Here is a 17,251-nt window from a genome sequence, read left to right on the forward strand (position 1 = left end):
CGTTAGATTACCTAGTGACATTTCACATATGGCTCCGTAAATCAATGATGAATTTATGTCCATGTATGATGTATATAGCATATCTTGAGTGCCTTTTTTACAGGGCATTATCATTACATTTACTGGCAAGATATCCACAACATACATTTACTTTTCCCGCGTTGAGAAAAAAAGTAAGTTCTTGTGAATAAGAATTGACAAAAATTAAATTCTTTCTTGCCTTTATTCCGTATTGGTAGGAATTTCTTTGCATCAGTCTTAATAAGAGGTCACTCAGAGCGCATCTCTTCACCAAGTTTATACGTATACACGGTATGCTGCCCTACTGTTTCTGCAGCTATGTTCAGGGAAGTCAGAGCGCATCTCTCCATCATTTATATGTATACACTGTATGCTGCCTTACCGTTTCTGCACCTATGTTCAGAGAAGTCAGAGCGCATCTCTCCACCAAGTTTATATGTATACACTGTATGCTGCCCTACTGTTTCTGCACCTATATTCAGGGAAGTCAGAGCGCATCTCTCCACCATTTATATGTATACACTGTATGCTGCCTTACTGTTTCTGCAGCTATGTTCAGAGAAGTTAAAACAATCCAGCCTCAGCATCTATTTACTCTGTCTCCAAATCAAATGTTTCCCTTATTCCAAAATTTGTATATAAACTATCGATTCTAAGATATCTTTCAGACAGATGATACAGATAATAAGGAAATTCGAACATCTAACATCCAACTTCAAATCTAAAGGATTCATTTTTGCTCCTGAGGCACAATCTTCCTTAAAATTTATCAAAATTTGTTTTAAAGCCAGAAAGATAGATTTTAAAGCCAGAAGGATAGATTTGAAGGATAGAATTTAAAGCCAGAAGTATAGATTTTAAAGCCAGAAGGATACACATGTAATCTGAGTGCATGTATAAATAATCTCCCTCCAGCTAAGATGGTGAAAGTAATGAAAATATACAAGCCAATTAATCAACTCCATGTATATTTTTTATTAGTTATATTCTTGATAATATATACAAGCACCAATATACATGAACATGGGACCTAATAAAATCAAATTCAAATGTCAGTATTATGCACTATGCATATTCATGCTACATTTATGTTGGAATGAAATGAATTTTTAAATAGTCTTGGAATTAATAGTTAAATATGCCACTATAAATGTGTAAATTTTTTTTCTAAACAATAGAAATGCTGCCTGTTTTTGTAAAATTTTATGAAATACATGACAGGATTTTTCAGCTAAATCATACAGATCTATACAGAAATTCAAAACTTCTTCATATAAATAGAGATGCAGAAATTCAAAACTTCTTCATATAAATAGAGATGCACATAAAAATTGTGTCTACTTCCCCAAACAAATCCCTCATTTCACAATTTCATGTAAAATATATATATCATATCTATGATATGCCTAATATTTGATAAAATTATCATCAGTGTTTCTGTCTCACACACACCAGCTTATTTTTGCTATATCACAATGAGAACCCTTGTAAAATATGTTTGGTTAACTCTTCTCTGTCCCAGGATCAGATAGGTAGCACACACACATCTGATCTTTCCCTAACAACAGAATGGTGTTACCATCAGGATGCCACTTCAAGGAATGGACATTGAAAACTCCTACAAAAAGAGGATGTACAGATTTAAAATAAAGATATTACCATTTCTTGACATACATGTATATTTAGAAAGTATGCTATCAATATAATCTAAACTGTTTTTTTTTCCCAAGATGTATATGTAGAATTATTTCCTGCATGTACAAAAATCACAGAACAAGAGGCCCAAGGGCATAAATGGTCACCTGAGTATTATATATTGTAAACAATCCATAGAAGTATAAAATACAACCAAATAAACTGATACATGTAGATGAAGCTATGTTGCCCAAAAAAAAAAAAGTAGGATGATCAGTGATCAACAAAATAATTAGTGTAGTACTCGGTAACAAATTTTAAAGTAGATCTATTTACTTGCTTGTACTTGCCCCCATTTGCCAATATCACCATTCTGACTAGCAAAACAATAGTGCTTGAGCACTGTTAGAAAACCAATCTCATTCCTCTCTTTTTCTTTGAAGAACATTTAATGTACAAAGATAAGGTATTTGTGTCTCTTTATCCATTATTTACAACTCTACCTGACCATTAAAAACTATGAAACTACTTTTTTTTATCTATTATAAAAATTCTTAAATAAATATCTTATTCAAATGAGTTTCAATTAAATCATTTATAGTGTTAATTATCATCGGTGAATAGCAAAGAGGAATAACCTCTCAATAGACTACAAATTAATAGAGGCATGTCGAGCACCAGAACACTTGAATAAGTGGTTCAGAATTTCAAAAATCTGGTAAAAATACCATTAAATTTTCAAAGAATAAGCATTTTCACTATAGATTCAACATTGCCCCACCTTAACACCAGAACCCCTTACTAAGGGGCAATGAAATTTACAAATTTGGAAGCACACTTGCTCATCATGAATATGCAATTAAATTGTTTATTTAATACCAAGGAGCAAAAAAGAAGATCTTCAATGAAATAAATGTTTTTCCACTATATAATCAATAGAGCCCCCCTCCCCCCCCCCCCCAAAAAAAAAATCAGAACCCCTGGGGCCACAAATTTCACAATTTTGAAAGAGGCACCTTTGCTCATCATAACTATGCACTTAGTTTATCTCGAAGTCAATGGGGCCAAGAAAATACTTCAAGATATCCCAGGGTTCGAGATATGCAGGGGAAAAATACTTAAGGAATAAGCTATTTGGACTTTCAAATAACTTCAACATATCCATGGTATTCGAGATATCAGTGTTTGATTGTATACAGGGGGACAGAAGAAGATTTTTAAACAATTTATGCATTTTTATTGCATGATCATTAGAGCTCTATCTTAACTCAGAACCCCTGACCCTGGGGCCATGAATTTCGCAATTTTGGTAGAGGGCTCAATGCTTATTACAATCATGCCAACAGTTTGATTGCTTGATGTCCAGGAGTAAAGCAGAAGAGTTTTAAAGATAGCACTAATTTTGATGGTTTAGCCCTTCCCCTCAGGACCTAGGGGAGCTGGGACCCTGAAATTCACAATTTTTGTACCCCTTCATCCATTGATGCTATATGCCAAAATTGGTTGAAATTAGTTCAGCAGTTCAGAGAAGAAGCTGAAAATGTTCAAAAGTTTATGACTAATGCACATCACACGACAACAAACAGAAACAAATACAAACAATAGGTCACCTATTAACATTAATATACTATAATAAACAAATAGGTCACCTGAGTGACTCAGGTGACCTAAAAAAAAAACCCAGAAGCATTATGAAACCCAAAAACAAAGAATTGCTCTCCGACTATTGAGCAGCTTTATTATCATATAGAACACCCTATATAACTTGACAGTTTGTAGTATTGTAATGTACATTGTCAATCTGTGTCTGTGTTTTTGTGTTTTTATCTTACCTTCCACTGGCACCTCTACAGCCAGACTGCCAGCGGGGGACCACATGTACATCTTACTGGTACCTGTACACAGGGCCAGGCGAGACTGGAGGGGGTCCCACTCTACACCTGTCAGTGAAAATATACTACTTCTCAAAACAAATATCTGTAACAGTAAACTCATGCATATGAGTCATGGTGAGCCATAATGCTCAATGAATTACATTGTTCTTAAAGACAACTGAATCTTAAAATCATATCTTTTATGAAAGGTCAAACTAAGTTGAACATAATATATCAACAATTCTTATCTACAGTCTCTGAATTAGCTTTATTACTAAATGCACTGTTGATAAAGTTTATTAAAGTTATCCTACTGTTGAACTTGGTTTTTAAAGTCTCATCTTAAAGACCCCTGACTTTCACTTCTTGGGCCAAGTGCTTGGCAAAAGAACAGTCACTCATTATCTATGTTTTATGTCTTAGATTTGACAAAATGGGTGATGATGGATGCAACAGATCACCTGAATGACTCAGGTGACCTAAAAATTTATACTTAAGCATTTGGGTAAGAGATGTCTTTTGTACATAGTGCTTCTTGAAAGGAAGATTTTTTATGAGTTCTTATTTGCTCCCTATTGATAAAGACAACACAGCCATTCATAAACAAGAGGTCCATGGGCCTCACTGCTCACCTGAGCATTTTGGCTAGGAAAACACAGAAATCAGTTCAGTCTCAGTATTGAACAGTTTAAATACTGTATGTGTACTTAAAAAAGCGGGCTTTATATTTTAGCGGCTTTGGCACAGACAAGGATGCGCTAATTCATGAATACCGCTAAGAAATCATTTATAAATACAATATATGGCACTGACATGTATAGCGCTAATTCAGCAACTCCATACCCAGTGATTGTGCTAAATTTTGAATATGCCAATTTATGTACACATACAGTATTTAAGTGGTCCCAACCTATTAAGGGGGCCTACTGGGGTTTTCATTGCGCAGTACTTCGTGCAGCATAGTAAAATAAAGCGAATTTACTATTTTAAAGCAACTATTTTTATATAATTTATAAAAATTACCAAAATTAGGAAATCTAAAGTTAAAAAATCTAATTACATTTTTAAATAATTGATTTTTTAAACGATTTTTCAAATGATGGGTAAATAGACATCATAACAGTGTGTTTTTGAGGTTATGAATAACCAAAGTTCTTTAAGAGGGGTCATTGATTATGTCATAAAATAACCAGAAGTCTCTGATGAGACTGTAGCTCTACTGGTCTGTTTGTATAACAAAAGAAAAGTAGCACTTGGATTTGAAACATTGCAACATGCAACAATAAATAGAATTATGTATCTTAATGTAGTCTACTTTTGTGACAAGTTATATTGAAATCAAATGAAAACTAGGAGGAGTAGCGTTTTGAAAGTATTTCACGGAAATTTCTATTTTTAGTACCGGTAACCATGACAACACCATTCACCCAAATAAAAAAAACAGAAATACATATTATGTATCGTAGTGTATTCTAACTGTGTGCCAAATTAGATTGAAATCAGACCAAAATTGTAGGAGGAGTAACGTTTTAAAGGAATTTCACAGAAATTTCTATTTTAAGTAACCATGGCAACACTGTTCATCGAATTCAAAAACCAATGCAATAAATTATGTATCTTAGTATAGTCTTCTTGTATGCCTAATTATATTAGAAGCAGACTAAAACTGTAGCAGGAGTAGTGTTTTAAAGGAATTTCACAGAAATTTCTATTTTTAGTAACCATGGCAACACCATCCATTGAATTCAAAAACCGATGCAATAAATTATGCATCTTAGTGTAGTGTACTTGTGTGCCAAGTTATATTGAAATCGGACCAAAACTGTAGGAGGAGTAGCGTTTTAAAGGAATTTCACAGAAATTTCTATTTTTAGTAACCATGGCAACACCGTCCATCGAAATCAAAAACCGATGCACTAAATTATATATCTTAGTGTAGTCTACTTGTGTGCCAAGTTATATTGAAATCGGACCAAAACTGTAGGAGGAGTAGCGTTTTAAAGGAATTTCACAGAAATTTCTATTTTTAGTAACCATGGCAACACCTTCCATCGAAATCAAAAACCGATGCACTTAATTATGTATCTTAGTGTAGTCTACTTGTGTGCCAAGTTATATTGAAATCGGACCAAAACTGTAGGAGGAGTAGCGTTTTAAAGGAATTTCACAGAAATTTCTATTTTTAGTGACCATGGCAACACCTTCCATCGAAATCAAAAACCGATGCACTAAATTATGTATCTTAGTGTAGTCTACTTGTGTGCCAAGTTATATTGAAATCGGACCAAAACTGTAGGAGGAGTAGCGTTTTAAAGGAATTTCACAGAAATTCCTATTTTTAGTAACCATGGCAACACCGTCCATCGAAATCAAAAACCGATGCACTAAATTATGTATCTTAGTGTAGTCTACTTGTGTGCCAAGTTATATTGAAATCGGACCAAAACTGTAGGAGGAGTAGCGTTTTAAAGGAATTTCACAGAAATTTCTATTTTTAGTGACCATGGCAACACCGTCCATCGAAATCAAAAACCGATGCACTAAATTATGTATCTTAGTGTAGTCTACTTGTGTGCCAAGTTATATTGAAATCGGACCAAAACTGTAGGAGGAGTAGCGTTTTAAAGGAATTTCACAGAAATTTCTATTTTTAGTGACCATGGCAACACCGTCCATCGAAATCAAAAACCGATGCACTAAATTATGTATCTTAGTGTAGTCTACTTGTGTGCCAAGTTATATTGAAATCGGACCAAAACTGTAGGAGGAGTAGCGTTTTAAAGGAATTTCACAGAAATTTCTATTTTTAGTAACCATGGCAACACCGTCCATCGAAATCAAAAACCGATGCTCTAAATTATGTATCTTAGTGTAGTCTACTTGTGTGCCAAGTTATATTGAAATCGGACCAAAACTGTAGGAGGAGTAGCGTTTTAAAGGAATTTCACAGAAATTTCTATTTTTAGTAACCATGGCAACACCGTCCATCGAAATCAAAAACCGATGCACTAAATTATGTATCTTAGTGTAGTCTACTTGTGTTCCAAGTTATATTGAAATCGGACCAAAACTGTAGGAGGAGTAGCGTTTTAAAGGAATTTCACAGAAATTTCTATTTTTAGTAACCATGGCAACACCGTCCATCGAAATCAAAAACCGATGCTCTAAATTATGTATCTTAGTGTAGTCTACTTGTGTGCCAAGTTATATTGAAATCGGACCAAAACTGTAGGAGGAGTAGCGTTTTAAAGGAATTTCACAGAAATTTCTATTTTTAGTAACCATGGCAACACCGTCCATCGAAATCAAAAACCGATGCACTAAATTATGTATCTTAGTGTAGTCTACTTGTGTGCCAAGTTATATTGAAATCGGACCAAAACTGTAGGAGGAGTAGCGTTTTGAAAAATTGTTTACAGACAGACGGACAGACAGACAGACAGACAGACAGACAGACGGACGGACGACGGACACCTTACTATCGCATAAGCTCTTCTGGTCTCTGACCAGTAGAGCTAAAAAGTATGAAATAGATGCTCTTGAAATTTTAAACATAGGAAATTGAGAATCTCACAATCATTTTAGTAGTTTCTTATATAAATCTACGGCATCTGTCACGTTTTGTAGTACTCCATAAAAACAGGAAAATATCATGAATTTTGACCATTTTGAGATGCCCCCTCTGGAAACAGATGGTAGAATTTTGTGTTTCTTGCATAAAATGTACATTATAGTTATAGTCATCAAATAATATAATTTTAGCAAAAAGTTTATAGTAGCATATAATTTGCTCCGAAGTTCGAAAAAAATAGTATTTTCCTACACATCCTATAGTCAATGTACCTGTATTTTGAGATGGTCCCTAAAGAATAACCGGACGGTAGATTTTCACTAAACTTGTCATGTATACTGAAGTCAATGTAAGGTACATATGGTATAAAATTAAAGAGTTTCTCTATAGTTGTTTTCACACAATAAAACCCCAGTCGGCTCCCTTAAGGGGAGGGAGGGAATGATTTGAACACTCAAATTTACACTCACTGAGGATGCTTCAATATTTCTTTGAATAATAAGGGCTTTAGAAGATTTTTAAAGATTATATTCCTATAACTTTTATCTGTATTGCCCCCCCCCCCCCCACCCACCCACCCAAGGGATTATTGATTGATTTGAACTATTTTGAATTTACACTACCTGAGGATGCTTCCATATAAATATGACTAATCATGGCTTTCCTGTTCCTGAGAAGAAGAATTTTTTAAAAGATTTTTCCAATATATTCCTTTGTAAAACTTTGATCGCCCATTGCAGCCCCGCCCTCCCTGAAGGTCATGATTGTGAAGAAACTTGAATCTACACTACCTAAGGATGATTCCATGTCAATATGACTAATCCTGGCTTTGTTGTTCTTGAGAAGAAGATTTTTCAAGATTTTTTTCTATATATTTCTATGTAAAACTTTGATCCCCCATTGTGGCCCCACCCTACCCCTTGGGGTCATGATTTGAATAAACTTGAATCTACACTACCTGAGGATGATTCCATATCAATATGACTAATCCTGGCTTTGTTGTTCTTGAGAAGAAGATTTTTCAAGATTTTTTTCTATACATTCCTATGTAAAACTTTAATCCCCCATTGTGGCCCTACCCTACCCTACCCTCGGGGGTCATGATTTGTACAAACTTGAATCTACACTACCTCAGGATGATTCCACATCAATATGACTAATTGTGGCTTTTTTGTTCTTGAGAAGAAGATTTTTTCCTATATATTCCCATGTAAAACTTTGATCCCCCATTGTGGCTGCACCCTACCCCTGGGGGTCGAGATTTGAACAAATTTGAATCTACACTACCTGAGGATGATTCCACATCAATATGACTAATCCTGGCTTTGTTGTTCTTGAGAAGAAGATTTTTCAAGATTTTTCCTATATATTCCTAATATGTAAAACTTTGATCCCCCATGTGAAAAGTTTACAGCTAGACAGATGGACGACGGACAAAATGTGATCAGAAAAGCTCACCTGAGCTTTCAGCTCAGGTGAACTAAAAAAACCATAAACCAAGTCTGTTAAAGGTTTGAAAATACCTAGAATATTTGGAGAAAAAGTTGAAAGCATGAATTTCTCAGAAAAGTAAATAGCGTCATCCAAATTTTCGCGTAATTTTACAAAAAACAGATGAAATGTATAAGTGATAAATAACTTTTTAATTAAAAGTTTGCCGTGCTCCGGGTCACCATCCCAAGTCTAATAATGAAGTCATAATTGTAATTATACATTTAAAATTGAATAAAATTTTACATTTTGTAATTCACATATAGTTAAGGATTATAAATATGCTAATAATAAATATCTTTGACACAACTTTTATTTAAATTTTAGCTTGTCCAAGAACTTTACGGACAACCCTCATATTTATATGAATTCATTATATGGATATAACAAATTATGGATATAGCGAATTAAATTCACAGGTCCCCAGGACTTCGCTATAACCAAGTTTTACTGTAGATAGATTGATAAATTCTAATATTAAGAAAAGCTTGCTTAAGTTCCCAATTTAGGTGAGCCGATATAATGAAAGTAGAAGAAACCTTACAATTATCAATTATAATTCACTTTTAAGATTTTATGCATAATAAAACAAAAAAAATGCATGACTTATCATAATTGGCATTTTCATTAAAGTCATTTTTTTGTGGATTCTTCTGTCTGACTTTTCAAAAAAATTCTATCCAATAACTAAAATTGACATATGATTTAAAATATAGTACAATATACTTACATTTTATTGCAGCCCCTTGAGTCAACAGTGCACACAGTTTGAGTTTCTGAACATCCCAAATCCATAATGTATTTGGCATATTGTCTATTTGAATAATTGAAAAAAAATATATGATTATAAATCATAGCACTAATGAAAATAATTACAAAAAATTCGCAGGTGAGTTAAGGCTAGGTATAGGCATTACTATGCAAATAAACTAATTAAAATGCCTAAGGACTATATCTATTATGCAGAGAAAGTTAAAACTTATTGTATATTACATACTTGGTACTGAAGACATGAGATAGCCAGTACACATTATGACGTAATATTATGACGTCATTGTTCTTTACTACACAAGATTATGACGGACATCAACAAAAATGCTTCGGCGCAAGGGCATGCTCTATTTTATTTAACTGAAACAAGGTATATTTAGAAGCAAAATATTCTAAAGATTGCCGGAATTGCTGCACAAATATCAACAGCTCAGTTGTATAATTTCTATTTGTAAAGTTTTAAGTTGAATCAGTGTAAAAATTTACAGTCCAGTACAAGTTTCCTCAAATTCCGATCAAATGAGCAAATGCCTAGGATTTGTGCAGCAGTATTATTAATCTATAGAATATTCCTCTTAGCATTACACAATTTTTATGTAGAATTAAATAGGTTAATCCCTTGCGCCGAAGCTGTTTTGTTGACACATTTTATTACCTCCAGTAGGTAAGAACAGTGGCGTCATAATATGACATCATAATGTGTACTGGCTATAACATATCATGGGTACTAAGTAGGCATAAGAAAATAAATCAAAACTTTCTCTGAATAATAAATATACCTCTTTTGCGTTTTTATTAGCTCATTTGCATAGAAACGCCTATACCTAGCCTTAACTCACATGCGTATATTTGGTTTGTTTGTTATCAGGCAGAAATTTAACAAATTTTATTAGAAATGTTTTTTAAATTCTAATCTTTTTTCAGAAAAGCATCTTTTCCTTACATTTATTTTGGAGTGTTAAAAAAATAAATATAATCATATAAATCATCCTCTAAGGTTTTCGACATTTTGTTATACCATTTCTTGTGTAGATGAATCTGCAATCACAGCTAAAGGCTAACAAGCCTACCCCTAGTTTTGGATTGGCACGGTTTGTGTCAGGTTTTACAATAGGAATGTTGACTGGAGGATGCTCTACCTCATCTAATCAGAAAACAGAGAAAATGATAATCAAATATAAATTAATGATATTAAAGAAAAAAATTAAAATTCAATACCTGTCTACAATTTTCAAAAAAAAGGCCATCAAAATCCATTACACTTTAGAATGGACAGTTACTTAGGGGATGTTCTTTTGCCAAGACAAACAAGATACATGCATGTACTTACATTTACTCTGTGGGGTGAAGAGGGCTGCTGTGGGTGCATCAACATCGTTCCCTGGAGGTAAAGGGGCTCTAGTCTCTGTCTCCCTATATAGCACCTAGAATATAAAATTAAATTAAAACTTCAAAGGAATATAATGACCTCTTATGTAATAAAAATTATTTATAACACTTCCGTAATACAAAGAAAATACTATCATTCCAATAACAGCGTGTCACTTTGGTTGATCGACTGTAGTAAAATTTCACAAAATGATTACCGTATTACTTATCCAATGGATGGTTGATTTCAATAAAATCAATACTACTTTGCATATGAAACAAAGAACCCAGCAATACTACTGACCATACTGACCAATGGTATTGAATGATTGTTCATGAGTATGCAGTAAACAACAATTACATGTGGACAGGCGAAGCAAATTTTACTTCCTATAATGTTGATATAGCTATAATATAGCATCAGAAGAGTAGCCTTACTATTTCCATGCTTTAAATTTTTTTATATGTATAACTCCATCCCATCAAATCACACCAAATTTGACACATGCTTTTTCGAGGACAGAAAATGGGCTTTGACTGACTACATGTGTTGCTGAATATAAATGTTGTACTGGTAACAATCATTCAATGTGATTGGCCAGTATTATCAGGGTATTGTTGGATTCTGTGTTTCATATGCGAAGTTGTATTAATTTCATTGAAATCAAACATCAATCGATGAGTAATATGATAATCAATTTCTGAAATTTTACCACAGTCGATCAAGCAAAGTGACACGCTGTTAGAATGATAGTACTTAAATACAAAAAACAACAGCTAGTACAAAAAATATTCTTTTCTTTAAGGAGGCTGGGGGGTCAACAAATTAACCAAAAATTAACCACCAGATTTAACTTATTTTTTTAGATATGATATCTTAAGCTGTCAACTATCATTTGGCAAAGAAAAATTTCAAAAATTTTAGTTTTAAAATTTGATCATTTTCTATATCTTCATATAGAGCTCTTCTTCTAAAGGAGATCAATATAGTCTAAAAATGGCCACAACCCCCCAGCCTCTTTAAAATACATTTCATTGTGTTTAGGTTAAATCATTCAAGGGAAGCAATCATATGCAATTCAGAATTAGCTGACAAGAGTTATCTCTCTTTGATAACTTACCACCTCCTCCTCGTTTACTGTAGCAGGATGGCTGTGTGTAGCTACTGATTTCCAAGTGATGTGATTCAAAATCCTCACCTAAAAACACAATCAAGGTATAAGTACATTAATTAAATAAGAACATTTAGGATGGACCTATCAAATATTATCAAAGTTCCAAAACATGTGTTCATGCATTGACTCATATATGCCAATAATAACAGGGTAAATGAACCTTAAAAAATCACAATGATGACAGATATTTAATATTATTCTTTAACAGGTACATTTTTACACAATCAGTTTCAACAGTATGCTAAATCATGCATACATTGACTTAGTTTTGATCTTTCCAAGAGGACACCACATGAGCAATATAAGTGATCTAGTCACCTATACCTGTACATACATAATGTTCCAGTTCCAGTATGAATGATGTTGGTTTGTCTTGTAATCCTGAGTCTTGGATGCACATTTTATTTCATATACATCTAATCAGTAGATTCTCAAGAAGATAAAAATTAGCCATTGTTTGAAATCTTTCAAATGCCGTTGGTCAAACTGAAATTGTTTTCTTGCGTAAAATCTAAACTTTAAAGGTAGGGTCAATCAAATCTTTTGAAGTAAATTTATGATAATAAATCAATCACAATTTACTTTGCAGTATCTGACCAGTATCAAATATTCCCTTTGTTTATGTCGCTAAATTACAATGAAATCTCAGAAATATTTCGTCTCTATCTGTTTTTTTTTAAACCACAAAAACTTCAATACAGATGTCCAGATCAGGAGATTATGAGAAGCACTTGAACTTAATTGTTACGGGTGAATAGAGATGTAAATAACATGTTCAAAGCAAAAAAAATACAATACACATAATTCCTGTCTTGACTCGAATCCCCCTCTTTGTTTGTTTGGTATTTGTCATGGTAACTGATTATATAGTTCAGTGATCTCATTTTAACCGTTATAATATCCCCAATCTGCCTTTAAAATCTTGAATTTCAATAGCAGTAAATAAATGCATAGACTGTTCCCCTAGAAACTCATCAAAACATTGGCACGTCACTTTGAAATAACTGCTTTAGTAGTTTTCTATCATGGGTTTAAATCATATGATATGGTTTCTGACACAAGTGGGTCTTGAAAGCATTTGAATAGTGAAAGCTGATATTCCCTGGTCTAGTAGCCATTAGGCATAAAAATTTAACAATCAAAAATTAGATATTTCGTATTCCCTTTAAATATAAAGAAACTGAGATTCTAGCTCGACATTATGTGTACATGTGATATTTAACACAATAAGACAAAATGATATAAAGTGCTATAGGTACAAACAAAATCAATCAAATCTGATAAAAATCTTTATTCCAACACATCAGTATATTCCATATCATTTTTAAAATACAGAAATATTGATAAAATGTTCTCTAAAACATTATCTTTAAGGAATATTGTGACTTTAATTCTTAATTTTTTGGCACAGTTAACACTGCATGATTATCCCCCTCTACCAGATTAAGATAACGGGGACTTTTACTCAGGGAGAACAACCTAATCTAGTGACAATGCTATCTTACTGTGACTTATCAATCATAATCTGTCAATTTCTTCTACGGTCCCTCAGAGGCACCTACTTCACTTAAAGAACATTTATAGCAGCATTAAAAATCAATTATCATCCAGGATCTTAAAAGTTAATCCTAACAAAAAAACTGGGAATTCTGACAGATAAGAGGGGATTGCGTATCCTGAAAAATACGCAAATAAGGTCATACGTAATACATAAGGTCACTTCATTCATTGCCGTTGTGATGACAAGTCATACACAATTACTCTCCCAATAAAAAATACACTGCTAGTACATAGGATGGATATTATTTTCCACTGTAAACAAGTCAATAATTTTTTTGGGCCAATCACCAACCTGAGTACTGAATCCTTGTTTTTTAAAGTACATTTAAGCATTGAATCATTATTTTTTGAAAGATATAGTCTCATAACTGCAATGTTGTGTCCAAAACAAATTGAGTAACGATCGTTATGAAAATTTGTTTGCACACCGTTGCAGTTATGAGACTATATCTTTCAAAAAATAATGATTCAATGCTTATATTTACATTTTTTAATTCCTTGCCTTGACTGTAAAGGTGTTTTTTATTTTAAAATCCCTGTATTATCCTTCTGGTAAGTTAAATTTAAGGACATACGCAACGTAGTTTGAACTTTACTGTCTTTTTCCCTTGAGTTGAAGAGTTCCAATACTTAAAGGAATTGTGTGCTACATTTGTATGTCTATATATGCTGTTGTACACTTCTTCTAAAACAAGTTTGGATAAACAAATCATCTAGAATATGTGTTTAGTAATTTTTGTGTATTTTTCTTTGAATTATACAAGAATTTTCATCAATTGATATCTTTTCAAAACCCCTAGTAATGCATGCTGATTTTTTGTTGAAGAACATCTGATGGCACTATAATCTTAAATTAGGAATATCTTGAAAAATTATCAGTAGGTAAGATACGTTGCGTATGTCCTTAATGGAAGAGCCATTGCAACAGCTTCTGTTCAATGTGAGCTTGAAATTTGATTTTCGCTTATGACGTTGCACTTCCACGGCGTTAAATGTTTGTGACATCAAAATGAACGCATACTTTAACATATTGACCCCCTGTCCGTGTTATGGTGTTTTGAATGCCGTAGCTTTCCTCATACTTTATAAGCAAAATACATGTTGAATGTAAATATTTTTTAATGTACACTATAAGGATAAGTTAATAGAATAAATTCCAGTACTTATTTTTTCTTCTACAATCACCAAAATCACCAAATAGAGGGGAATGGTCATGCTAATCAGAAACTTCCTGTTTCATTCATCAGATGTAGACATTTGCTCAATATGGCAAAACTCATATCAACTGTAAACATGCAAAAAAAAAAAAAGAGTTAAGATTTCACATCTTGCAACTCTTTATAAAACCTGAAACTCTCTGATGAGACTGTCCCTCTACTGGCTTGCATATTCTTGAGCTACACTGCTGCTGGTATGTTAGTTTACGACATTTAGTATTTTTTATTTGTCAGTGAAAAGTAACAACACTCTTTTATATGAAAGTAAAAAAAAAAAAATAAATAAATAAAAAATAAATTATTCAACTTAATATTTCTTAAATTGAAAGAGGAGTACCACTTTGATACCATTTAAGCTATTTTAAAATTACAAAAACTGTAGTGTGGATTTTTTAAAAATTGTTTACAGACAAAACTGCTAGAAAGACAGACAGCCAAAGAAATTAATGTAGGGCTGGGTATCAGCTAGGAATTTTGTACTGCGATGTACTGCAATATTTTTACAGTAGGGCTGGCTATCAGCTAGGAATTTTGTATTGCGATGTACTGCAATATTTTTACAGTAGGGCTGGATATCGGCTAGGAATTTTGTATTGCGATGTACTGCAATATTTTTACCAGTAACTGTATTGAGATTTTCAATACTCAATACCAGTTAAAATGATCTTTTTCTTATTTTATTAACCTCCATTTATAAGCAGAATGTATATTACTATTATAAACACATTGGAACAAAAAAGTTCTTGTTGATTTCACTACAGTTTTGCAACGAAATGCAAACATATAAGAGGAACCTTACTGCTTGGTACGACAGAAAACGTTTCTGACATCTTTAATTTCATTTTTACTTTAGAAATCCTATAAAAGCCCAAGCATTTTGCCAGTATATCGGTACTGAAAAAACATATCGCAATGCAATATTATTTGTTAACGAATCGCAATATACTGGAATATCGATATTATTGCGCAGCCCTAAATTACAGACACTTATTACAAATGTATGGTAATAAAAAAAGCTAAAAACTAGCATTTCCTGTGTCATTGCAACACAACCACTTGATCTAACAATGATATAATGTGAAAATGCAGTGATAATCAAACAAAATAGATTAGAAATATGAAAAAACATATGTATAACTCCTGTACCAGGCACCTATTGCTGATAATAACACTTAAATATTATCAATGTTTTGTCACCTACATAGTTTACTTAAGATGTATTAACCCACAAAAGAAAAACGTGAAGCACACCACTGATAAATATGAAGGACTCTTTCCAAGAATCTGAATGAAAAACAATCAGGGTTAAAATGTGACTATTTACAACATCACCCAGATTTTTGGAGTATGCGATAGCGTAAATAGAGGTCTGGCTTTAGTCAGATTGCGTTTTCCTGAAATTTAACTGCTAATTAAGCTCTGACACAATCTGACTAAAGCCAGACCTCTATTTACACTATCGCATATGCGATAGCGTAAATAGAGGTCTGGCTTTAGTCAGATTGAGGAAAACGTGTTTCAATTTTAAAATGAAATACTGTATAGGGAAAAAAAATCACTTGCAGTATAAATATTCGCTATATTCACGGTGTTAATAATTCTTTGAAATCAAGAAACGGTGAATAAATTTTAAATAAAATCAAGACATTTTTTTTTTTTGGAAGGGGGGGGGGTAATCGGGGTAAGCAGTAGATATATATTACATACTCATTCAGTAATTAAAAGCTGAACTTGTAATTTAATGATTTTAATTACCATGTTTTTCCTACAATTCGAATCTGCAGATAATGATATGTAAGTATTTATAGTTAAATAGCTGTTTAAAAACCTGACACTTAAGTTGTTTGATCAAAACATTAGGGGTCGTAACTAACATTACCTTGTCACCTGATTTTATAGACATTTTGAGTAACTCTGGTTTTTTCCCCAAATTTATTTATTCAAATACATGGAACTCTTGAACTTCTTTTAGATACAGTGTAATATTATTTCGTCCATGTGATTCATTTTCCCGGTACTTTTCCCTGTGATGTTTTATTCCTTCAGAAAGGAGAATTTTGGGTGACGTGTCAGTTTTGCCTTGGTATAACAACTGTGAGGGTAGAACGATGCTACTCATCGTAGAAGCAAGCAGGGAAGTCATTTGACGTTTATCATCAAAACTGTTTTCAACCTCTCATTATTTGAATTTTGCTGTGGAAAAGATCCAATGAAGTTGATTTTAATTTTTTTTTTTAATTTTACACCAATTCCACAAATTCATCAAATCCTGATTGTCAGAGGAGAGAAAAACATGAAAAGTACTACCCCTGTCATTATTCCACTAGATACAGTTACCAAAAAAGGTCTCCATATAAAAAGTGTTCAAATTTCTTGTATATTAGCAGTTTACTTGTTCAGTGATGGAATTCAAAATGAGAGTGAAGTTGCTTATTGCATGCAACACACTTTTTGATGGAATTCAAAATGAGAGTGAAGTTGCTTATTGCATGCAACACACTTTTATGTTAAAGACTTATTAATGAAATTGAGTTATTATAAAATCATTAAATTTTAATAGCATGTGCT

General features: G+C 32.9%; 1 protein-coding gene across 1 annotated transcript in view; it reads right to left on the reverse strand.

Moving 5' to 3' along the window:
• Window positions 1-1,012: 1,012 nt before the first annotated feature.
• The window catches only part of LOC133171498 (WD repeat-containing protein WRAP73-like), a 36,806-nt gene continuing 20,567 nt past the window's right edge, over window positions 1,013-17,251 (reverse strand). Inside the window, exons 9-14 of the mRNA XM_061306262.1 lie at window positions 11,853-11,930; window positions 10,694-10,787; window positions 10,382-10,507; window positions 9,323-9,406; window positions 3,489-3,596; window positions 1,013-1,639 (exon numbers count right to left, since the gene is read on the reverse strand). Coding sequence (XP_061162246.1) covers window positions 1,524-1,639; window positions 3,489-3,596; window positions 9,323-9,406; window positions 10,382-10,507; window positions 10,694-10,787; window positions 11,853-11,930 — 606 coding nt within the window. The 3' untranslated portion in view covers window positions 1,013-1,523. The remainder of the gene's footprint in view (window positions 1,640-3,488; window positions 3,597-9,322; window positions 9,407-10,381; window positions 10,508-10,693; window positions 10,788-11,852; window positions 11,931-17,251) is intronic.

Source organism: Saccostrea echinata, unplaced genomic scaffold, assembly GCF_033153115.1.
Source record: "Saccostrea echinata isolate AGI-Se365-2 ecotype Australia unplaced genomic scaffold, CSIRO_AGI_Sech_v1 ptg000054l, whole genome shotgun sequence".
Lineage (NCBI taxonomy): Eukaryota > Metazoa > Mollusca > Bivalvia > Ostreida > Ostreidae > Saccostrea > Saccostrea echinata.